Here is a 25110-nt window from a genome sequence, read left to right as displayed (position 1 = left end):
ATATCATGCACTGTGCATACTAAACTTAGAAGACTGGATACAGAACTTCTATCAACAGTTCACACTTGCAAAAGAAGCACTCATCGGTTTGTGTTATACACGACAGCTTTATGTACGTAAGTGCATAGAACTGGGGAAACGCAGTGTGACACACTGGCATATTTAGTACAATGACCTCACTGCACAGCCACACTAACTGGTAGGGCCTCCTTGAGGCGGATATTCAGTGAAGATACTCCGTAGGGAAGGGCTACCACCATCAGATAAAATGGACTGGTAAAGGCTTTAGAGTGGAAACGGTGAGAGTAGGGAGGAGGTTAGAGCTCCGATGATTAGAATAGCAGGGTGTTAACCCCCTGCTCCTCTATAGCCCCACCCCCAAAACTTAACCCCATACCCTGCGGTGCTTATGTCCCAGGGTATAGGCAGGGTGCCTTAAATTGAGCAGGTAGCAGGCTGGCTAGGGACCTGGATGGATAATGCAGGAGGGCTGACAGCAGCCCTTCTCCCCCCCCCCCCCCCCCCCCCGGCTATATGTAAACAATTATGGAATTATGAGCCGGGTACTACCAGACATTTAGGAATAAAGTTGCAGCCTAAGCCACATCCAGAGTCTCATGGCCTCTTTCCAGCATAGCTGGACAATGGTTATCCATGTACAGTAAGAACTACAACTAGTGCATAGAACCAACTGATGCTCAAGAAACAGGGTTAATTCCTCCAGGCAGCATTTGAATCGTACAAGTCAAGGCCAGCAAGTGGAGTTACATTATCTTGACTACTCAAAGGAGGAGCTTGGGATTCTTGTGAAATGCTGGTCAAGTAGGAAAGAAAAAGGGAAATTTCAAGCACGTTTTACTTTCACGCCTGCTGAGAAAGCAGCTGCAGAATTATTTTTTAAAAGGCTGCATGTCACTAATGGCATCGATTAAACAGTTCTGCAATAAACATGGTTTGGGAGAGGACTGGAATAAAATGAGAAACAAAGATTTTATATAAAAATATGGATAAATGATTGAAAACAGAGAAAACATTGGCAGCATTTAAAAAAACCCAACCCAACAGGCTTTATTATTAAAGGAAACCAATTAAGCGCCTATTATTTAAAAACATCAAAGTTGTAACAGTTTATATCTTCCAAAACATTTGGAGAGGCAGAATCAATTTTCTGAACCCATAACATGCAAATAGAGTGTGTGCATGTTTAACATCACATATGCATGTACATAAATACACAGAATTGGATTGTGTGTGTATGTGTTTAACAGGACACACTTAAAATACGTGGAACTATACAGACTATACAGTTTACACAGTTCAATGTTCTTCTAATCCAAATTGCTAGAAAACAAGTTACTGAGTACAAGATAGACCTAATTAAGCTTACCCCTTATTCATGAGGGTAAAACAGGACAATAAATGGTCCAAAGGTTTATTTAAACTTGTAAAAAAAAGGCATTAAAAAAATTAAAATCCATGCTTCACCAAATATATTACATCATACAAGTACCAGTAGGTGTGTAATAATTGGCAAATCCTGTTTACCTTCATTACCATCCATTCTTAATGGCATATTTACTCAAAATGTAAAATTGGCTGCATTGGAAAATACTTAATTTCAAATCTGTTTCAAAGTGCATTACTTAAATATGTCCCCAAGAATAATAGCAGTTGCTCTAGATAAAAATAATGTACTGCATTAAATAAAGAGCTCCCATTCAGAAAATTTCTCTCAATGTTCTGATTAAGCACAAACATTACATGGCATTTCATTTGGGTTTCTCAACCAGCCTCTGTACCCAAGGCAGCAAAATGCCTCTCACATTATCTGTCTGACAGATGGATTCCTTTTTAAGATGGTTAAATTGTTGGTTGCTCAAAATAAAGTTAATTTTACAATTGATGATTTAGTGAGAAATGTCAAAACACATACAGGAACTGCCAACTTCAGAAAATACCATCACAACTACTGAAGCTCTTTTTGGCCTCATCATAACAGAAACAGACACAAAGAGTAAGGCATGTAGATTGATAGCAATTGTAAGTCACTCACAATCCTTGGGAGACAGGGAAAATATTCCACCTGCCTCTAAGCATATATACGCAGATCACCTGACATGAATGGTTTTACATGGCTTTTGCTGCACATCAGACAGAAGTGCGCATTGGTGTGGCTGAGTGAGAAGGAGATGACCCTCTATCTGATGATGAAGAAATGGATCGGGTAGCAGCTTCTCGCTGTAAGTCTTCCACCTTCTTCTGAAGCTCGGCTCTGATGGCAAGTAGCTCTTTAAGATTCTGATGAATTGGCATCTAGTGGTTTAACAGAAGAGAGCTATTTTTGTTATAATAATTAGTTAACTTCTCAGTTATTAATACATCTGCTATTTTCTTCTGTTGTGACATGAGAAACCCCAAGCTTCTTGTGAATTTCATTACATCTCAATATTTGGAGTGACTATTTCTTTATTTAACATTTCAAATGATAAATATTCTAGTCAACTTCCTCTCTCTCCCCAGTTGATCATGACTCAGTTGGTAGGGCCCCTATTCAGAAGGCGGTACACATTTATTGAAGGGATACCCAAAGACAAGGGCGGGGGGAAGTAAAGGATGATTAAGGAAAAGCAAGTTACTTTAATAATATACTTTTAATTAATTTTACCAACGTTACTGTCAGTGAATGTATGAAACGCCTTCACCAGGAGTCTCTCGTCTCCCGTGAGATGAATTTGTTAAAAAATAAATAAAAAGTAAATTAATAATAATGAAAAGCATTTTGCACCAGAATACAAACACTGGTCCACAATTCAATACCAAAGATGGAATTTAGAAAAGGAGAGGCCATATCCCTCCAAGTTGCCCCATAGTGCTTTGCACAGAAGAGTGACTGGATGCAATTTAGTCCAACTGGCTGTAGTCTGAGAAGGTCCTGTCCTTCTCAGGACCTCCACATTTCAGGGAAGTTGATCACACAAGGCCTTTTCTTACTCTGTTGCTTCAGAGAACAGCCAACTTAGTGTTTTCCTTGGCTCCATTCAAAGAAATTGGATCATTTGCCAATGGAACATATTTCCATGGTTTTGTACAGGGCAGCTTTACAAGCATTCAGCCCCTCTCAGCCTGGGATTAAGCATCAGTCATTGTCACAGAGGTAGAAAAATGGCTTTTGCCTGTACAAGCCTCCCAGATTCATGCACTGATAAGCCTTTTGCAGAAGCAAGTTCAGGAGTGGTGTCTTCTGCCCTTTCTGTGGCCTCTGAAGGGAGCCTTGAAGACATCACTGTCTTTGGCTGAGTGCCTTTCCTAGAGTTATGAAAGGATTTGTTTCATGTCTATGTGAAGCAGTGGAACACGGCTGGGCAAGAGGAACACCTTTAACCCCATTTTTCTCACTAGATCTGCTGCTCTGGACAAAGCCCAGCGTGATCCTCCAAAGTGCAACAACGACCATGAAACGGCCAGAAAACTGCCACACTTCAGACTGAGTCTTCACCGTACTTTACCAAACTATTTCCAACTATCTAGAGTAAGGAAGACAGATATTCTGTAAGTGCTGTCAGAAGAGTAGAGGGGAACTCTAGGGCTCTTAGAAGCGATAAGGTAGCCTAGAACCATGGAACATTTGGCTCAAGGGAACTGCATTCATCCCTGACTGCTAGTTACTGCTCAGAACGGATTTCAGGGCTACAGGGTTAAGCTTGAAACTCCTAGAGCTGGGCTGTGTCGAGGAAAGAGGAAGTTTGCTTATGCCACTTCTGATACCCTGGAAGTCACTGGGTCAGCATCCTCCGCTCACATGTGGTGATATCAACTGCACCATAAAGAGGGCGTCTTTGTCTGCCTTGCTGAAGGTTTGTAGTCACTGCACACTACCAGGTTCTTGACAGGGCATATTAGAAACACATTTATAACAATTACCTTCCACAGCCAAGTAATACTGAGATGATGTACCACAGCATGTATATGGGAATTCAATTTAATGGACAGCAAGAATTTTCTTGTAGTGGCCACTAAATTTTTCAATAAGAAAAAACTGCTGCTCTACTAAAGTTCATTCTTGTGAATCCTCTTCCTACACTAGTGCTCAGGTCCACAAGAGAATGATTTAGCTGTTGTGTTGCACTGGGCCATACGGGCTTTGCACACCTGATTTCTGCCCAGCATCATCATGGACCATGTAATGTGACATCTTTCTTTTATGGACCTGAACAGCTTGTCACATATATCACCTACACGTCCCACTGAGCAAGCCAGACTCATGAAAAACAGTTTCAGATAACAGACTTAGTAGAACCCTGCTATAGATCTGTGCAGGACACACTGCGTGAACACTGCTGAATACAGACATTATGTATAGCGTTTAAAAGGGAGGATGCTGGCTGTGTTACTTTTCTGTCCTCCCTAACACCTAAACTAGCAAAGAACACATTACAGTCTCACGCAGTCTGCTATCCCTCCCACGCTTCAATCTGAAAGGACGATACATCCATAAATTATGTAAAAGTCACAGTAATGAAGTCTACAAAATTTAAAACACATAACTTCAGGCACCATATATTCGCATTATACACAAAAAAATATGGTCAAAGAACATTAAGGTTGCAAAGTCAAGCATTCAAAAGTTAGGTAATGCCACAATTAAAGTCATCTGTGTGACTTTAATGTGGCCCCCCTCGCATATGCATTATGATACAGTCTTTAATTACATTACCACGTACCATTTTCCCCCATATTTTCCTGCCTCATTCACTGCACAGAATGGATGGTGCTCCAGTAATGGGCAGAAGAGGTTACTCACTTTGTGCAGTAACTGCAGGTCTTCGAAATGTGTCTCCCTATGTGCGTTCCACTTCAGGTGCACATGTGCCTCTCAAGCCTTTGATTGGAGATTTTCAGTAGCAGTGTCCATTCAGCCCATGCATGCATCCCAGGCCTCCTCATGCCAGAAACTAAGACTTTATAGGGGTGTGCGGGTGAACTGCCCTCAGTTCCTTCTCCCGCCAAATGTCCCCTAGCAGAAAGGAAGAAGGGCGGGTCATGGAGCACCCATAGAGGGACACATCTCGAAGAACAGTAGTTACTGCACAAGGTGACTACCACTTCTTTGAGACGTGTCCCTATGGATGCTCCACTTCAGGTTACTTCTGAGCAGAATCCACAGATGGAGGAGGGAGTTTCAAAATTGAGACCAGAACTGAAGATCCACTGCAGAAACAAGTGTTGCATTGGATCTGGCAGCATGGATCAGGACGTGATGTTTTGAAAATGTACGTATTGAAGCCCAAAGAGCAGCCCTACACAGCTCACAAACTGGCACATTCTTAAGCAATGCTGTAGATGTTGTCTATGATTTGGTCGAATGTGCTATCACCCTTCGGGGGTAGGGAGGATGAATGCTTGCATCCACATACCAAGCAATACATCCAGATATCCATCTCAATAGTCTCTGAGCAGAGATCGAGGACACCTTGGATCTATCCATGAAGGAAATGAAGAGCTTAGGTGACTTTCTAAATGCTTGGTTCTATCTAAGCAGAAATCCAGTGTTCTTCTAACATACAGGGCATGAAAACAGGATTCCTGCAGAGAGAGATGGAGCTTCGGAAAAACAACTGGTAAATGAATACATGGAGGTGGGAAAAAATGAAGGCGGAACTCCAACAGAACCTTAGGTAGGGATTCATTGTGTGAAGATAAAGACATGAAGAATAACAAAGCGGGAGATCTGCCATCAAGGCATCCATTTCCTCAACCCTATGAGCCAACGTTATGGCTATTACAAAGAATGTCTTCATACATAAATGGAGCAGAAGACAGGCTGCCACTAGTTCAAATGGAGGTCACATAAAGAAACTGAACACCAAGCTGAGGTGCCAGATTGGGGTGGGTTCCCTAACCTGGAGGGTAGAGATTCTCCAAACCCTTAATAAACCCAAACGATACGAGGTGAGGACAAATGGAGGATCCTTCTACAAGAGGATGAAAGGCTGATATTACGGCCAAAAGGACCGAACTAATTAACTGAACTAATTGAGAACCCTGATGTCTTCAGAACCAACAGATAATCCAAGATAACTGAAAGTAGCACCGAATCAGGCAGAAGGTGGCAACAACATCACCCGAATGGAAGAATCTCTTCCATTTCTGCAGGTAAGCAGGACCAGCTGACGTCTTTCTACTATTCAGTAACACCCGCTGCTCTTCCATAGAGCAGGGGGATTCTAACCCCATGAACAATCAAGGAGCCACATCCTGAGGCAGAGTAGCACTAGAGTGGGAGGAGGCACACGACACACATTCTATGACAGGGATAAGGAATGTTCAGGAGACTGAGCGATTATCAGTAGAACTTTGGCCAGGCCTGTCTGATTTTGTTCATCACCCTCAGTATCAGCGACATTGAACAGACCCTTCTTCGAAGGTCGAAGAAAGGTACTTCCCGTAGACTGATGTCCCAGACCTCTTCTTGAGCAGAAAAGAGGGCACTTCCTGTTTCTGTAGGCTGATAAAGCTATAAATATATTAATGCCATTAGTCCCAATAAATACCAAGTGATGAAGCAAATGATAAATCGCTCTTAATTTCACTTCCACGATTTATCAAAATATTTTACTAGAGTGAAATTAACAGATACCATAGTTACCTTATTACACATTAACATATTTCAAAGTGTGAAGCTGATCAAAGAACTTACTGATCATTTGACCATTTGAGAAAAAAAAGCAGATTTTCTAATTATTCTAAACTCTTAGGAAAAGAACATTAGAAATTGATAAACTATCAAAAAATCATCAATTAAACCTTTAGTATCTAGAAAGACAAGCAGAGTAGGGCAATGTGAAGGAGTTGGCCAGCAGCACTAAGCAGTGGAGATTAAGGGCCAGGTCCTCGCCTGGTGTTTGTTGACACAGCCCTATTGACTACTGGCCCTTACGCCTAATTGAGCTGATTGCCTCCATAAAGGTTGGCCCAGGGAACTTCCTGAAGCTTCACTACAGCCACAGAAGTTAGTCAGGAGGGTTTTTCTACCTGCAATGTGGCAGCCCCTTCATCATAAATCTGTATGTTGTCCCCTCCCTAACTCCCACTCCTCCTCTTCCACCCACTCAAAGCCCTCAGAGGTTGCCTATATCCCTTATCTGTCCTGACTGACTTACTCTATCCTTCTCTGTCTCCAGGATGCTGGTTTTTCTCCTGTAGTATTCTGTAGCCTCTGCCCACTCCATTTCCTTCTTACATGTTCCATTATCTCCCTCTTGCTGTCCTGCCCGGGGGAGATGGGGGGTCAATTTTCTCTTGCAACCGTGCAGTGGCTTTGTAACATGTCTGTACTAAATGCTTTGTTACCAATGAGATCTAAAAGCACTATGCAAACTGAGGGCTTGGCTACACTGGAGAGTTGCAGCGCTGGTGGTGGCTTTACAGCGCTGCAACTCACTCACCGTCCACACTTGCAAGGCACATCCAGCGCTGTATCTCCCTGGCTACAGCGCTGTCTGTACTCCACCTCGGCCTGGGGAATAACGACTGCAGCACTGGTGATGCAGCGCTGCTCCGCCAGTGTGGCCACCAAAAGTGCTGTTATTGGCCTCCAGAGGTATTCGGAGGTATCCCAGAATGCCTGTTCAGCCACTCTGTTCATCAGTTCGAACTCTACTGCCCTGGTCTCAGGTGACCCACCCTTTAAATGCCCCAGGAATTTTAAAAATCCCCTTCCTGTTTGCTCAGCCAGGTGTGGAGTGCAATCAGAATCTTTCCAGGTGACCATGCCTCCACGCGCCAAACGAGCCCCAGCATGGAGCAATGGCGAGTTGCTGGAGCTCATCAGTGTTTGGGGGGAGGAAGCTATGCAATCCCAGCTGCGCTCCAGCCGTAGTAATTACGATACCTTGGGGCAGGTATCAAAGGCTATACTGGAAAGGGGCCATGACCGGGACACGCTGCAGTGCAGGGTTAAAGTGAAGAAGCTGCGCAATGCCTATTGCAAAGTCTGCAAGGGAAACCGCCGCTCTGGCGCTGCCCCCACGACCTGTCGTTTTTACAAAGAGCTGGACACGATACTTGGTGGTGACCCCACCGCCAAATCGAGGACGATGGACACTTCATAGCGGGGGGGGGGGGGGGAGGAGGAAACCAAGAGTGAGGGTACTGGGGTAGGGGGAGACACCCCGGAGTCCCTGGAGGCATGCAGCCAGGAGCTCTTCTCAAGCCAGGAGGAAGGCAGCCAGTCGCAGCAGCTGGTACTTGGTGGAGGACAAACAGAGGAGCGGGTTCCCGGTAAGCGGCTTTTATTTTCAGGATGGAAATTTTTCTGGAGAGGAGGGAGAGTTCTGCATGCATGCATGCCTAGATGTGGAATAGTGCATTGATGTGGTCTATCACGTCGCAGTAATCGGCCTTGGTAATCTCTTAAAAGTTTCAGCCAGAGCGTTGGCAATGCGCTTGCGCAAGTTTATTGGGAGAGCCACCGTGGTCCTTGTCCCAGTCAGGCTAACGCGTCCGCGCCACTGTGCTGCGAGGGATGGGGGGACCATTGCTGCACACAGGCAAGCTGCATAGCGGCCAGGGCGGAATCTGCATTGCTGGAGAAGACCCTCCCATTCTTCCCAGGTGACCCGCAGCAGTGAGATATCTTCCAGGATCAACTCCTGTGGAAAATGTTGGGAGAGTGTTCAGCGTAGGTGCCCCCTGCAGCTGTTTGCTTTCCCCAATGCACAGAAACCCCAGTACAGCTGCAGAGACTGTCGGAAGCCTGCATCCCGAGAAAGGGGAAAAAAACCATGGGCAGGAGTTGTAGGCCAAACTGGATGAGCAAGCAACTCAGAGACGGGATTAGACAAAAGCAGAAAGCTTACAGGGAGTGGAAGAAAGGCAGGATCAGTAAGGAAAGCTACCTTGGTGAGGTCAGAACATGTAGGGATAAAGTGAGGAAGGCTAAAAGCCGCATTGAACTGGAACTTGCAAAGGGAATCAAAACCAATAGTAAAAGGTTCTACAGCCACATAAATAAGAAGAAAACAAAGAAAGAAGAAGTGGGGCCGCTATACACTGAGGATGGAATGGAGGTTAAGGATAACCTAGGCATGGCCCAACATCTAAACAAGTACTTTGCCTCAGTTTTTAATAAGACTGGTGAGGAACCTTGCGATGATGGAGGGATGATAAACGGGAATGTGGATATGGAAGTGGATATTACCGCAACTGAGGTAGAGGCCGTACTTGAACAGCTCGATGGGACAAAGTCGGAGGGCCCGGACAATCTCCATCCGAGGATATTAAAGGAACTGGCGCGTGAAATTGCGAGCCCGTTAGCGAGAATTTTTAAGCAATCGACGAACTCGGGGGTTGTGCCATATGACTGGAGGATTGCTAATGTAGTTCCTATTTTTAAGAAAGGGAATAAGAGTGATCCGGGTAATTATAGGCCTGTTAGCTTGACGTCTGTAGTATGTAAGGTCTTGGAAAAAATTTTAAGGGAGAAAGTAGTTAAGGACATAGAGGTCAATGGTAATTGGGACGAATTGCAACACGGATTTACTAAAGGTAGATCGTGTCAAACCAATCTGATCTCCTTCTTTGAGAAGGTGACAGATTACTTAGATAAAGGAAATGCGGTAGATATAATTTACCTAGATTTCAGTAAGGCGTTCGACACGGTTCCGCACGGGGAGCTGTTAGTTAAATTGGAAAAGATGGGAATGAATATGAAAGTTGTAAGGTGGATAAGGAACTGGTTAAAGGGGAGACTCCAGAGAGTCGTATTGAAAGGTGAACTGTCAGGCTGGAAGGAGGTCACTAGTGGAGTCCCTCAAGGATCGGTTTTGGGACCGATCTTATTTAACCTTTTTATTACTGACCTTGGCACAAAGAGCGGGAATGTGCTAATAAAGTTTGCGGATGACACAAAGCTGGGGGGTATTGCTAACACGGAGAAGGACAGGGATATTATTCAGGAAGATCTGAACCACCTTGTAAACTGGAGTAATAGAAATAGGATGAAATACAATAGTGAAAAGTGCAAGGTCATGCATTTAGGAATTAATAATAAGAATTTTGGATATACGTTGGGGGAGCATCAGTTGGAAGCGACGGAGGAGGAGAAGGACCTTGGGGTACTGGTTGATAGCAGGATGACTATGAGTCGCCAATGTGATACGGCTGTTAAAAAAGCAAATGCGATTTTGGGATGCATCAGGCGGGGTATTTCCTGCAAGGATAAGGATGTGTTAGTACCGTTATATAAGGCGTTGGTGAGACCCCATCTGGAATACTGTGTGCAGTTCTGGTGTCCCATGCTCAAGAAGGATGAATTCAAACTGGAACAGGTTCAGAGACGGGCTACAAGGATGATCCGAGGAATGGAAAAACTGCCTTATGAAAGGAGACTCAAAGAGCTTGGCTTGTTTAGCCTGGCCAAAAGAAGGCTGAGGGGGGATATGCTCGCTCTATATAAATATATCAAGGGGGTTAACGTTAGGGAGGGAGAGGAATTATTTAAGTTTAGTACTAATGTAGGCACGAGGACGAATGGGTATAAACTGGATATTAGGAAGTTTAGACTTGAAATTAGACGAAGGTTTCTGACCATTAGGGGAGTGAAGTTCTGGAACAGCCTTCCGAGGGAAGTAGTGGGGGCAAAAGACTTTCCTGGCTTTAAGACAAAGCTTGATAAGTATATGGAGGGGATGTTATGATAGGATCGTTAATTTGGGCAATTGATCTTGAATTACCACCAGACAGGTTTGCTCAATGGTCTGCGGGGAGATGTTGGATGGGATGGGTACTGAGTTGCTGCAGAGAATTCCTTCTTGGGTGCTGGCTGGTGACTCTTGCCCACATGCTCAGGGTTTAGCTGATCGCCATATTTGGGGTCGGGAAGGAATTTTCCTCCAGGGCGGATTGGCAGGTGCCCTGGAGGTTTTTCGCCTTCCCCTGCAGCGTGGGGCACGGGTTGCTTGCTGGTGGTTTCTCTGCAGCTTGAGGTCTTCAAACCATTTTTCAGGATTTCAGTAACTCGGTCCTGGGATAGGGGTTGTTATAAAATTGGATGGGTGGGGTTCTGTGGCCTGCCTTGTGCAGGAGGTCAGACTAGATGATCAGATTGGTCCCTTCTGACCTATGAGTCTATGAGTCAATCAGTCCCCCTTACTCACCATTTCGGGGCTCCTGTGGGTTATGTGCGCTCTCTTGGTATGGGAAAATTATGCTATTGTGAAGAATGTTACTCCTTCACTGTGTGGGAATAAATGTCTGAGATATAAACAATGCTGCCTCTGTTAAGTGTTGCCGTTTTTGCCTTTCCACAAGCAACCTTGAGTTCTCGGCTGCCCGTGTTATCAACAGCTCAAAGACTCCAAAACCTCCGGAAGAAGCCGCGAAAAAGCAAAGAAGACCTGCTGCAAGCAGTTATGGATCACTCTGCCACAGAGAATCAAAAAGTGCAGGACTAGAGGGAAAGGGAAAGCAGGATTCGCCAGAAAAACGCAGCGGCCAGGAAAAAAAGCACAAAGCAGCTGATAAGCATCCTGGCGCGCCAAGCAGACTCTATCCAGGCGCTCGTAGCCATGCAGGCAGAGCACTACTGCGCCAGCCCCCCCCCCCCAGTCCCAAAGCTCTTTCCCTTGTGCCCCAATGTCAGCTCAAAACCCCCTTCCCTGGCATCCAGGTTCTTACCTCCACCAGCTGCCTCCAACACCTGTACATTCACCAACCAGCCCTAAGAACTACGACCCTCACCCTCTGCACTCAACCCCCATCACCATGCAGTATTTTCATCCTGAAGTGCAGCAGTCATTGCCCAGCACTCCAGACAGGACATATTCAAACCTGTGACTGTAGAGTTCCCCACCACACCCCCCTACCCTTTTAGGTTCCCAAAATGTTGTGTGTCTGTCAATAAAGTTATTTTCTTTTCAATAAATGAATTCTTGGCTTTGAAAACAGTCTTTATTATTGCAGAAAGTCAAAGATACCTTAGCCCAGGAAAGAAACAGGCACTGCAAATCAGCTTAGGCAAAACAGATTCCTACTAACATTGTAACCACTGCACTTCACTCCCATGCAAGGCACCAAACATTACTGTTGGTTTTCAGCCTCAAATTCCTCCCTCAAGGCATCCCTAATCCTTGAAGCCCTGTGCTGGGCCTCTCTAGTAGCCCTGCTCTCTGGCTGTGCAAATTCGGCCTCCAGGCGTCGAACCTCGGAGGTCCATGCCTGACTGAATCTTTCACCCTTCCCTTCACAAATATTATGGAGGGTACCAGCACGCGGATATAACCGCGGGGATGCTGCTTTCCCCCAAGTCTAGCTTCCCATATAGAGACCGCCAGCACCCCTTTAAACGGCCAAAAGCACACTCCACAGTCATTCGGCACCAGCTCAGCCTGTAGTTGAACCGGTCCTTGCTCCTGTCAAGCTTCCCTGTATACGGTTTCATGAGCCAAGGCATTAATGGGTAAGCGGGGTCTCCAAAGATCACAATGGGCATTTCAACGTCCCCTACTGTAATCTTCCGGTCTGGGAAAAAAGTCCCTGCCTGCAGCTTCCTGAACAGGCCAGTGTTCTGAAAGATGCCTGCATCATGCACCTTTCCAGGCCAGCCTGTGTTAATGTCAATGAAACACCCACGGTGCCACAAGCGCCTGGAGAAACATAGAGAAATACCCCTTCCGATTAAGTACTCGGATGCTAGGTGGGGTGGTGCCAGAATAGGAATATGCGTCCCATCTATCGCCCCTCCACGGTTAGGGAATCCCATTTGTGCAAAGTCATCCACAATGTCCTGCACGTTCCCCAGAGTCACGGTTCTTCTTAGCAGGATGCGATTAATGGCCCTGCAAACTTGCATCAACACGATTCCAACGGTCGACTTTCCCACTCCAAACTGGTTCCTGACCGATCGGTAGCTGTCTGGAGTTGCCAGCTTCCAGACTGCAATAGCCACCTGCTTCTCCACCGTCAGGGCCGCTCTTAATCTTGTGTCCTTGCGCCGCAGGGTCGGGGCGAGCTCAGCACACAGTCCCATGAAAGTGGCTTTTCTCATCCGAAAGTTCTGAAGCCACTGCTCGTCATCCCAGACTTCCATGACGATGTGATCCCACCACTCAGTGCTTGTTTCCTGAGCCCAAAAGCGGCGTTCCACGGTGCTCAGCATTTCCGTGAATGCCAGAAGCAATTTAGTGTCATATGCGTCAGGCGACTCGCTATCATCGTCAGACTCCTCATCACTTTGTATCTTAAGGAATAGCTCAACTGCCAAACGTGATGTGCTGGCGAGACTCGTCAGCATACTCCTCAGCAGTTCAGGCTCCATTTTCCACAGAAATCACGCTGCACAGAAATCGTTGAGAGAGTCAAGATGGCGCCAAACATGGACGGAAAAACAGGGATTGCTGGGATGTGAAGTGATGCATCACGGGGCGTTGGGACAGGAAGCAGAATGACCTGCACCCTCTGCCCCCTTCCCACAACCCATGGAGCCAAAATGGTGCCAAAATGGGACGAGGTGCTCTGTGGGATAACTGCTCATAATGCACCACTCCCAACACCGCTGCAAATGTTGCAAATGTGGCCACACTGCAGTGCTGGTAGCTGTCAGTGTGGTCACACTCCAACGCTTTCCCTACACAGCTGTACGAAGACAGCTGTAACTCCCAGCGCCGCACACCTGCAAATGTAGCCAAACCCTGACAGTTCGAAGGGGAAGGCAAAGGATGTACTTGCAACGCTGAAGGTGTAGGAGGGGAAAAGAAAAGCTTGACTTATGACATAAAGGAGAGGCTTGCTTAACCCAGGGGTTTTCAACTATTTAATAGCATGAATTAGCTCTTAAGAGAGAGACTGTCTTGTGGTCCACCTCTGTTCCCAACTTCCTAATCACAATCCCACTTACAACTGTGCGCACTTCTACTGCGGTTTCTTACATTGAAAAATATTAGTGACGTATTTAGGTATTTACAGTAACTGTCTTTTAAGTAATGTGTGTCCTTTAAAAAAAACAAAACATTCTCCAGAAGAGTATACTGTCCTGAAGACAAAATAACTCAAATGAACAGCCACTTCATAGTTAAACTGCCCCCTCGCCCTCGAAGTATATATGTCAAAGAGAACTTTGTTTCTTAAACATGTCAAATCTTGGTCTCCTGAAGTTATTGCGTCCATTTTCTTCACAGACTTTCATTTTTTCACTCCAATGAAATCCTTCAGTATTTTGAAGTACTGTTGGATAACAATATTTGTAAGCACAAGGCTTCATTTAAACGAAGTCATAATAGCTATTCGCTTACAGTACCACCAGTTCTTAACTGGATAGATATCTAGTTCGTATTGTGGTACTCGCTCAAGGACAGTCATTCACTTGAAAATTGTTCAGCTGTGAATGCATTTCTTCTTGTTCCATGAGCATACTTTATCTATTTTAGCGACAGAGATGAAAGGCTACAGAGGAAAATGACTATTTTAAATTCATTGCTTGATTCAGACTATATCAGTCAGTTTTTCAAAAACATGCTCTTTGTGCTGCAAGACGACAATGTTTTTCAGTTCAGTTTTTTGTCCTTCACAAAAGAACAGGAAGTCTGGTCTGCTTTTAAAATCCTAGCTAATGACATACTTACATGTAAAGTCCATCTACCATGATGACAGCAGTATTTTTCAATAGAAATCAACACTACAAACTTTTTATAAAGTTGTGTCAACTACACCAAGCCATCATTAAAAGTAGTCACTAGTGAATCTGAAACTTATTGTGTGTAAACTGACATACGGTTCTTGGAAACTAGTGTATAGGTTTAAAAGCTGTGGCTGAGAGTTTGAGGAGTGGTTGGAAAGAAAAGAAGAAATGGAAAGGAAGGTAAGATCAGGTGATGAAAGGTGTTAATGCATTAGTCTTTTACCTCTGGAGCTACAGATGGGTGCAAATGCACTTAGCAGTAGGTCACAGTTTTATGGGCACTGTAACAGGGTGCTGGCCAGGAGACCTGGCCAAGCCCCCGTTAGCCCAAGCTCCCATTAAGGGGAATTAATTGGAGCCGGCAGAGTGTGGCTCGTTGCCGGGCTAAAGAGAAACACCTGTGGGTTTTATGGGCTGGGGGCTGTATAAAGCTCACAGGAAGGAAGCAGAAAGGGGTGGAACAGGAAAAGGAGGAGCCTTAGGCTGGAGTTCCCAGCTAGCTCCAGAAGCCAGCTGTCCCCCAAGGAGCTACCTGGACTGAATTGAACTGTATCTAAAAGGTGATGGGAACAAACACTGAAAATAAAAGGGCCCTGGTGTTTGCACAGAGAGGTCTCCGGTTGGTTTTTGAGAGGAGAGGTGAAGCGCACTGCTACAGGCACATATTAACTCCCAATTACAAAGCTACCCAGAACTGACAGTGCCTGCTCAAGTGAGGCCTGCAACTAAAACTGCAGAAGGGCTGCAGATCAGTGCGTGCCTATACTAATTGGCAGCACTGGGTGAAGAAGATGGGACAGTGCTATGTCTGGCATGAGCAGGCATTAGTGCAAGTATTACTCTAAAAGTTAACTCCATTGATAAAATCCATAGCCTGTTTAGAATGACATCTAACAAATTATGATAAAATAACACTAGGATTGCGAAGTTAAGTATCCAGAAGTTGAGATGGCTGTTCGGCTCCCTTGTGCATATGCATTTTGACAGTAATTATATGACCACATACTATTTTTTCCAACAGGACCCAGGCCTTATTCAGCGCACAAAATAAGCAGCTATTCAATATTTTGTTTGCTCGCCACTGTTCAATTTTAGGTCTTATTTACTGTACACTATCCAAACTCTACTCAGGAGGCAGAATTATTTGTTTCCTCATGGACTTTTCTGTAGCACTCATCACTACAGTATCTAAGGGCTTTACAAATATTAATGAATTTATTTTCACAGAACTCCTGTGAGGCGAGGTGGTATAACTGTCCCCCTTTTACAGATCGGGAACTCAGGCACAGAGTGATTAAGGCTGAATGTGTCCACTGATTTTGGATGCCCATTTTGAGATGCTTAGGACCTGATTTTCCACAGTAAAATCAGCATTCCATAGCATTTTCTCTTCGCAGTGCTCCCACTGACTTCAGTTGCAGCTATGAATGCTTAACGCTTCTGCAAATTGGACCCCGGGGTATCAAGCCAGGCACCCACAAAATGACAAACACATAATTAGCGGCCACCTATGAAAAGTTTGATTTTAAGTGATTTGCCCAAGGTTACATGGGAAGTCTGTGTCAGAGGGAAGGACAGATTCAGATTCTCCAGGGCAACAAAATTCTACCGCTTCAACCATGAGACCGTCCTTTCTCCTTCTCTTTTCAACTTCTGCAAGAAATGAGGCAGCCATCCTACAAACAAACAGCCTCTCACTATACAATCCAGAGCATTCCCAGAGCAGGTCCATCCTATGCACTCAATGAGGTACGGTGCTGTGGAAAAAACAGTATTTAATAATATGATCACACTGTGATAATAGGGCCAAATGAAGGCTGCACAGACACAAAGCTTGCATTGGGAAAAAGTCAGTGATAGTTACAGAATATCAGAAATTTCAGCCCAAATGTTTAAATTTTAACAAAGCTTTAAGCAGCTAAATACAAGCTCCCACAGTGGGAAGTGTCGGGCAATCCTAACTTTAGGTAGCACCACCAGCTTTGCCTATAACACAAGCTCTCTCTGAGAGAGTGTCATCTTTTGTGTTTTGTACAAAATCAAGCACATCGATGGCACTCAATAAAAACATATTGATAGGAACAAATGAGTTCTCATACTGGATTAGTTCCGTCTCCTAAGCTTCTTGTAGATGCAACTATGAAGTGCTAGGGGATAGATTTGTTATAACAAACACACAATACACATTTCACCACCTAATTTGAATGCCTACATTTACAAACATTGTCATGTTTGTATTTGGACCAAGGGCTTAAACAAATAAAAAGATGAACAAATGTGCAAAACTACTTATTTGATCAAATTAATAGCTTAGGGCTCTTAAAATGTCTGCTTTATTCATAACAGCCTCACTTCCAGAAGAACACAGCCTGCAGAAAAGTCATCAGGAAAAGTAAAGTTGACAAACATTAACAATTAAAAAAGTTAAGGTTCCCAGACAGAGGGATAAGGTATCTATAGTAGAAGGCATAAAAGGAAGCTGGCCTTAGAGGAAAAACCTGCTTTTGGAAGAGGAGAAGATACGGTCACAACCTACATACAAATGGATGATACTAGCTAGTTACAAAATGAAACTTTAAAGTACGTCCTAATAGAAAATTTCATGACCAAAATAAATCCTTTTTCATACAGCAATGGGGGGTTGCAGTTCAAAGGTTTCAAGGCTTTAATCATGACCTGCAGACGTGACTGCAAAGGTTCATGCCTTGAAATACTACATCTACAGAAGCCGTGTTCTGGGAAGAATGGTCTTTTTGATGGATTTGCCCTGTCTTCTGAAATAGAAAAATCTAGCCAAGAGGGGTCCAAGAAAGGAATACTTACAGATGCTAGATAGCTGAAAGCCTCTTTGTTACATTTCTGGTTAAGCTGAAAAGTACTATAAAAATAAGAAGAAAAAAGGAGGGACCTCACCTCAATTGGAGAATTTTGAGAGCATTTTCCAAGGGGTTGCATTATCCTACCTATTGTGGATTGGTATGGAGGCATTTGGAAGTGAAAGGCAGTAGGTAAGCCTAGAAAGAATATAGTACCTAAAATGTAAGAGCAGGTCTCCCATAAGTGGAGTACAAATGTCAATCTTTCCAATTCAAAGAGGAAAGAATAATTCTGAAATGATCTTCTTTATCAACAGATATAATGTTCTCGGATCAAATAGTATGGGCCACCTGATTTTGTTGGGATAAGGAAGTAACAACTGTATTTAGTATTAGCAGCAGCCCAATTTCAATTTAGAGCAACAGGTTTTTGCTCAAGAACAAAGAAGTGTCTCTCTCACTGCAACACAATTTAGTGAGAAGGTTCCCAGCAAAAGATGTCCCCATTTGTCCATTCCATCCACCCATTGCATTATCATACATGTAGACTGTGAACTCTCTGTGGCTGGCACTGTGTCACCCAACTGCACAGAGCCTGGCACAATGGGGCCATAATCCTACTATTGAAGTTGTTGGTACTACTATAACATTAAATTAGTGTTGCCAACGCTTGGTGCACTCAGCCACCTCTTGCTACAATAAATTATAAAATAGCCCCTTGTTCACAGAACATAATCGCTATAAACTCTAAATACCCTGCCTGGTTGAGATTTTTAAACACGCACTGTCTTCCAGTATGTTCAGGCTTTAGTTGGAATCCTATAGCTCCAAAGCAGAGAATAGCTTAAAATTAACAAATATTCAGAGATGGTCAAGAATGGAGTAAGAAGAAAATGGTTACAGAAAGTTACTATTTTACAACAGATTGGAATGGTCAAATAAGAGCCCAAGGGAATTGTATACACAATTCCCAGTGAAAGTCAATGGAAGTTAGGTGCCTAACACCCATGCGCCCTTTTGAAAACCCAAAGTCTCCGTAATTCAGAAAAACTAAAGATGCATTAACTGACATATCAACTGATTAAATACTGCCCTTTAATTCTTGTGAGTTTCTCTTCTTACCAAAAAGATTAAATTAATGTATAGGTTCAAACACCTCTTCTTACAGATGCTAAAGGGCTGGCCTTAATCCTCAGTTACACCCAGGTAGTGGATCATTTCTCTTTTCAGTGGACTTCCAAAACACTACAAACATTTCGTGCTTAAAGAAGTTTTTTTTTGCAGTTTGATAAAGGAACTTATGAAGTTGCCCTTACACTACCCTTCAGTGGGCTCCCTGTTAATGTTAAATACTTTATTTTCCCTTATTCTAGCATAAAACAGGACAAAAGAAAGAATCATATGAAGAGTCATTAAACAAAACCAACATATCAGTAGTTGGAAAGGTCCATTCTTTTAATGTCTTCAGTGATCCCCCAAGGACTTCACATTTTATTTTTTTTATCTCTGAAGAAGACAGAAGGTCCATTAAATAAAAATGGGGATGATCTTTTCTACTGACAGGCTAACAGGATCTGAAACTAGACTGATCAAATATAGAAAAGGTGAACTTGGTAAATTGTGATTACACAGTCCATTGTATTTATCAGCATGAGAAGCTGTTGCACGTGTTTGGACTTTGAAGATTATACTGGAAACCATAACCCAAAGTTTTGTGTGTGCGTATTTTATTGCAATAAGCTTCTGAGCATCATCATAACAAGTAAAGTGGAACACTAAGATATTTGTCATGCCATGGAAAACAGGCCAGGAGCAACAGAAGAATCAGTAAACTTCAGTAAAAGAATACTGCAACTCTCCTCTTCCATAGTACACAGTACACTTATGATTTTGATGAAAACCGGGAGACAGTAAGGTTTTATAACGTCATCACCTCATGTTTTAGAGCACTCTACCATTCAGACAGGAGAACATTCAAAATTAAAAACTTTAATTAATTAATTAAAATGTTTCAAAGTCTGTTTGCTCAGTTCACTTTTCACTGCAAGGCACAAGTAGGTAACTGAAAAAACCCATACCTGTGGCCTCATTCTTGGATTCCATCTGACGTAGTAATTTACCCACAGTTCCAAATGGTTCAGACTGGCAACAGGATACAGGACGTGGTTCTCATAGTTTACATAGAAAGGATTAGTAAATTCATCTAGTTGACTGTTAATGTAGGACCATAAAGATACAGTCTTTGTATTTATCTCCTGAATAAATAAAAAGAATGGTATTTTAGTATACAGTAGAACCTCAGAGTTACAAACACCTTGGGAATGGAGGTTGTTCGTAACTCTGAAATGTTCATAATCCTGAATAAAATGTTATGATTATTTTTTCAAAAGTTTACAACCAAACATTGACTTAATAAAGTTTTGAAACTTTGCTACGCAGAAGAAAAATGCTGCTTTCCGTTCATTTTTTAGTAGTTTATGTTGAACATTGTAACTGTACTATATGTGCTTCTCCCCCCTCCCCCGCTGCTGTCTGCTTGTGTACTTCTGGTTCTAAATGAGGTGTCTGGTTGACTGGTAAGTTCGTAACTCTGAGGTTCCAGTGCAGGGGTAGGCAACCTATGGCATGTGTGCCGAGGGCGGCATGTGAGCCGATTTTCAGTGGCACTCACACTGCCTGGGTCCTGGCCACCAGTCCAGGGGGGGCTCTGCATTTTAATTTAATTTTAAATGAAGCTTCTTAAACATTTTTAAAACCTTATTTACTTTACATACAACAATAGTGTAGTTATATATTATAGACTTATAGAAAGAGACCTTCTAAAACCGTTAAAATGTATGACTGGCACGCGAAACCTTAAATTAGAGTGAATAAATGACGACTCAGCACACCACTTCTGAAAGGCTGCCAACCCGTTATAATGCATGTCATTCAAAATCTTTACATTTTAGCATAGTAATGTTCTTTTGCTCCAAGAACTACTTGATATACAATATTTATTTAAAGACACATTAATTTAATTTGCTGAGATTTAGCAGCCCAGAAATACCATTTCCTTCTGTTATCTTTGGGGGAAATTTCTTCCAAGAAGCCAGACCAGTTACTGCACTAACTGGGCAGGGAAGCTAGTGGCAACTTTATTTTCTACAATACAGGAAGCACCCAGAACATTCCCAATATCCACTGTCACTGAACAGCTGTAAGACTTAAACATAGTTGCAAGATTGTCATTTTCCCACAAAACAGTTCAGGAGCATAATAGAGATTCCAGTATATTTGGGGGCTATTTTGCTTTTTGAGCAGATTAGTGTTACACTGCTTATAACCCTGCAGTAGTAACCATAGCTGGCCATATCCATAACAACACACTGGCCAACCCAAAATGTGACAAAATTAAATTAGCTAGAAATCCGTGAAGAGAATGCATCCTTTGGAATAACCAGAACCGTATTTGAGGAAAATGAGTGTCATCTATTTTTTCCATTGTCTGCTTACAGCCATCTAAATATTCCACTTCTAATTAAGTGTCCAGTTGTAGCTTTATCTGCACTTTTAAAAAACTATATAATAAAAAAAACTCACAATAAAACCATAAAATCAAGAATTCAGATTCTGAAACCTTATCAGTTTATCTTGCAATTTTATACTCCTTCAGTACTATAAAGCATCTGTTTCTACTACAGCTGTGTGTTAAATTGCTCTTTTCTTTTCTTTTTTTTTTAAAAGGGAGCTGCATCCAATTATCCATTTGTGAAAGAAAGTTGTCTGGGGATCACGTACTGTACTTATGAGAGTGTATTATTTAGCTCCATCTTGTGGTGTACGCATGCCATTTGTTGTACTAGATAAGCCAGCCAGGCCAGAAAAATACCAAGCTAAACTGGTGTACGCATGCAATTTGTTGTACTGTATAAGTCAGCCAAGCCTGAAAAATACCAAGCTAAACTGGTGTACGCATGCAATTTGTTGTACTGTATAAGTCAGCCAAGCCTGAAAAATACCAAAGCTAAACAAAAACACTAAGGGACGGTTAATTATTTTACTGAAAGCATGAAGTGTGATGGAGAGGAGAAGGGCAACCACAAATGTACATTTTAAGCATAAGCAGCAGAGAATCCTGTATAGTATAGTAATAATACTCTGAGACTGGACGAAGCACGCTGTAGAAGGTACAAAGTACTTCAGAGTGCTAGTGCTAACTTCACGAACACTAAAATATTTTAAGTTCTCTCCCATCCTTCAGCCTCATGTTCCATCATCAGTAATCAAATCCTGCTTCAAATGATGCCCCAGTCTGCAGTGTACTGGTAATGCCACATCAATCATGGAATTCCTTACCAAAATTCTCTTGGCTATCCGTAGAGAAGTGTTTTAGAGGTTTGTGCGCAGGCTGGGACATCATCTGGAACGGCAGTTCATGATCTACAATGAGGTGGAAGGTGTAGGGGTGGAAGGTGTAGAGCGGCTCTAGGCATTTTGACCCCAAGCACGGAGGGTCCACTGGTCCTGCGGCTTCAGTGGACCTCCCACAGGCGTGCCTCCGAAGCCGCGGGACCAGCGGACCCTCTGCAGGCAAGCCGCTGAAGGCAGCCTGCCTGCCGCCCTCGCGGTGCGGGTAGAGCGCCCCCCGCAGCTTGCCGCCCCAAGCACACGCTTGATGTGCTGGGGCCTGGAGCCGCCCCTGAGCCTAACATAATTAGAAAAATGTTTTAATTCAACAATATTGTGGCCCTTCATCTGGTTATGGGGATGTTTGGAACATACTTCTCATATAGCTATAACATTAAATTCATTTCCAGGCCAGCTCTAGAGGCTTAGATGACAATAAATTCCACTAAAACACAGGCTCAAATGTTCTTCTGTTTCACACTCTAAGCACCTCTGAATGAAATCAACATGTCAAACAGAAGTAACTGTAGAACTTACCTCTTTCAATCGCTCTTGTTCACAGTTGTATAAAAAAGTCCCAAAAAGACAACTATAAAGGTGATCCAAAATGGTGATCAGAAACAGTTCATTGAATTCAAAGGCTGCAGGAAACTTAAAAAAAATATAGATTTTTATGTATTAAAGTTATTTTAAACTTTTATTATCCACAGTAAGGAGAAGCAGCCTTATAAATAAGGTAACAACCAAGAAATTCACAAGAAAAGGAGGATTTTTTGGAAAAAGTGGATTTTACAACTATTGACAAATTTTAGAAATGATAAGCAATTTTGATAATCTCTACTGTACTTGTATAGTGCTTTTCACTGCAAATCTAATGACACTTTACTAATATTCCTAAGTAAGCAAGTATTACATCCATTCTTCTAACAGGTAAATTGAAACAGAAATATGGAGTGATCTGCTAACGCTAGCAGTGACACCTAGCAACAGGACCGAGAAGCCCTGACTGGCAGTGTCCTGCAAACATTGCATCAAGTTACTGGCTTTGTTATAGAATGTCATCTTAAAAAAAACCCACTTTTGGCATTTAAGAGCTTTATTTACTAAACTAATGTACAATAAATTGAATAGTGAAGATTATTGCATGTACAATGTGTTTAATAGTAAATATGTATTTAAAAACACTTCCTTCTCATTCCACCCAGTTTACATTGTCCCCTAACTCTCCCCTTGAGTTTATTATCCACTATGTAGAATAATCCTCTAATCCATCTTCCTTTTCATATTAAAATGCAAATCCCTCACATCTGGAATGAAAGAAATATTATGCCAATACTCACCATTACATACTTTCTTCATAACTAACTAGTTGGTTTAAAGTACCTACAACCATATATATATAGTAAAATTACAAAAAGTTTAACAATTATCAAGTAAAAATCCAAGACACCGGCAATTTTAGGAGCCCTACAAATTGAAAGAATTAATAAATAAAACTATAAAGGCTGGTGCTCATTCAAATGAGAGAGGAGTCTCTCAATAATCAGATTAAGTATTCTGTGACTGTCCACATCTGCCCCGTCCATAGGACAAAGTAATTCTGTCCCTAGATAGTATGGAGAGGGGCTCAAATAGTTATAGAGAAAGGAAAATACTTTTTAAACAAGAGAAGAAACAATTTTAAAAGAGTGGAGTATTCTTCTATGAAAAAAGCAGCACGTCAATAATGAGAAGTCATTGCAGAGTCTCAAATGGTAGCTTTCTAGATTCATATTGTGCAGGACGCTGACGTGAGTATTTAAGACATGGAGCAAGCAACATTCAAAGTTGCTTTTTCTTTTTGTTTCAAAGACAAACATTTTAAAGGCACAACTATAAACTATCCCGATACAAAGAAAAGACAGGAAGAATAGCAAGAGGCCAAAATATGGCTCCGTCAGGAGCTCTGAAATGACCTGAAAATCAAAAAGGAATCCTACAAAAAGTGGAAACCTGGACAAATTGCTAAGGAGTATAAAAGAGCAGCATGAGCATGTAGGGACAAAATCAGAAAGGCTAGGGCACAACATGAGTTACACCTAGCAAGGGCTCTCAAAGGCAATAAGTAGTAGTTCTATAAGTACATTAGGAGCAGGAGAAAGACAAAAAGAAGTGTAGGTCCTCTACTTAGCAGGGAAGGAATGCCAATAAAATCAAGAAGACTGAGTGTTTAATGCCCATTTTGCTTCAGTCTTTACTACTAAGGTGGTGACCAGATACTCAACACAATTAATATTAACAACTAGGGTGAAGGAACACAAACCAAAATAGGGCAAGTTAAAGAATATTTAGATAAGTTAGATATATTCAGGTCAGCAGGGCCTGATGGAATTCATCCTAAAGTACCTAACGAACTAACCGAACCAATCTTGGAACCGTTAGCAAATACCTTCAAGAATTTATTAAGGATGGATGAGTTCCCAAAGGACTAAAGAGGGCAAATGTAGTACCTATCTTTAAAAAGGAGAACGGGGACCTGGGTAATTATAGACCAGTCAGCCTAACATTGGTACCCCGAAAGATATTGGAACAAATTATTAAACAATCAGTTTGTAAGCATTTAGAGAATAATAGGGTTATAAGGAATAGCCAAAATAGATTTGTCAAGAACAAATCATGCCATACTAACCTAATTTGCTTCTTCGACAGGGTTGGTGGCCTAGTGGATCGGGGGAAGCAGTAGAGGTGATATATCTTGATTTTAGTAAGGCTTTCAACAGAGTCCCTCAATATTCTCTTAAGTAAACCAGGGAAACGGGGCCCAGATTAAATTACCAGAAGGTGGGTGCAAAACTGATCGAAAGACCATACTCAAAGAGTAATTGTCAATGGTTCAGTATCAAACAGGAAGGACAAATCTAGTGGGGTATCGCAGGGTCAGCCCTGGGTTTCGTACTATTCAGTATTTTTATTAGTGACTTAGATCAGGGAGTAGTAAATGCCCTCAATAAGGCTTTAAAATACAGCCAGCTCTCCTGGACTCCTTGCCCCCTCATATTAGCCTCCCAGTGCATCCTGCCCATCAGTTCCCTAAGGGAGTCTAAGTATGCTTTTCTGAAGTCCAGGGTCCTATGATTTAGATTAGATATTAGGAAAAGCTTTCTAACTAGAAAGGTAATTAAGCTTTGGAATCAGCTTCCAAGAGAGGCTGTGGAATCATCATCATTGCAGGTTTTAAGAGCAGGTTGGACA

At 42.6% G+C, this 25110-nt stretch overlaps 1 protein-coding gene across 5 annotated transcripts in view; it reads right to left on the bottom strand.

Annotated features, from left to right (window-relative positions):
• Positions 1 to 1037: 1037 nt before the first annotated feature.
• The window catches only part of MTMR1 (myotubularin related protein 1), a 64451-nt gene continuing 40378 nt past the window's right edge, over positions 1038 to 25110 (bottom strand). For all 5 annotated transcript variants that reach the window (XM_050964746.1, XM_050964741.1, XM_050964743.1 and 2 more), the window contains 3 exons: positions 22417 to 22530; positions 19569 to 19745; positions 1038 to 2313 (listed from right to left, as the gene is read on the bottom strand). In XM_050964746.1, the coding sequence (XP_050820703.1) occupies positions 2149 to 2313; positions 19569 to 19745; positions 22417 to 22530 (456 nt within the window). In that variant the 3' untranslated portion in view covers positions 1038 to 2148. The remainder of the gene's footprint in view (positions 2314 to 19568; positions 19746 to 22416; positions 22531 to 25110) is intronic.

Source organism: Gopherus flavomarginatus, chromosome 8, assembly GCF_025201925.1.
Source record: "Gopherus flavomarginatus isolate rGopFla2 chromosome 8, rGopFla2.mat.asm, whole genome shotgun sequence".
Lineage (NCBI taxonomy): Eukaryota > Metazoa > Chordata > Testudines > Testudinidae > Gopherus > Gopherus flavomarginatus.
The sequence above is the reverse complement of the archived record's forward strand: the minus strand, read 5'-3'. Positions and strand labels throughout refer to the sequence as shown.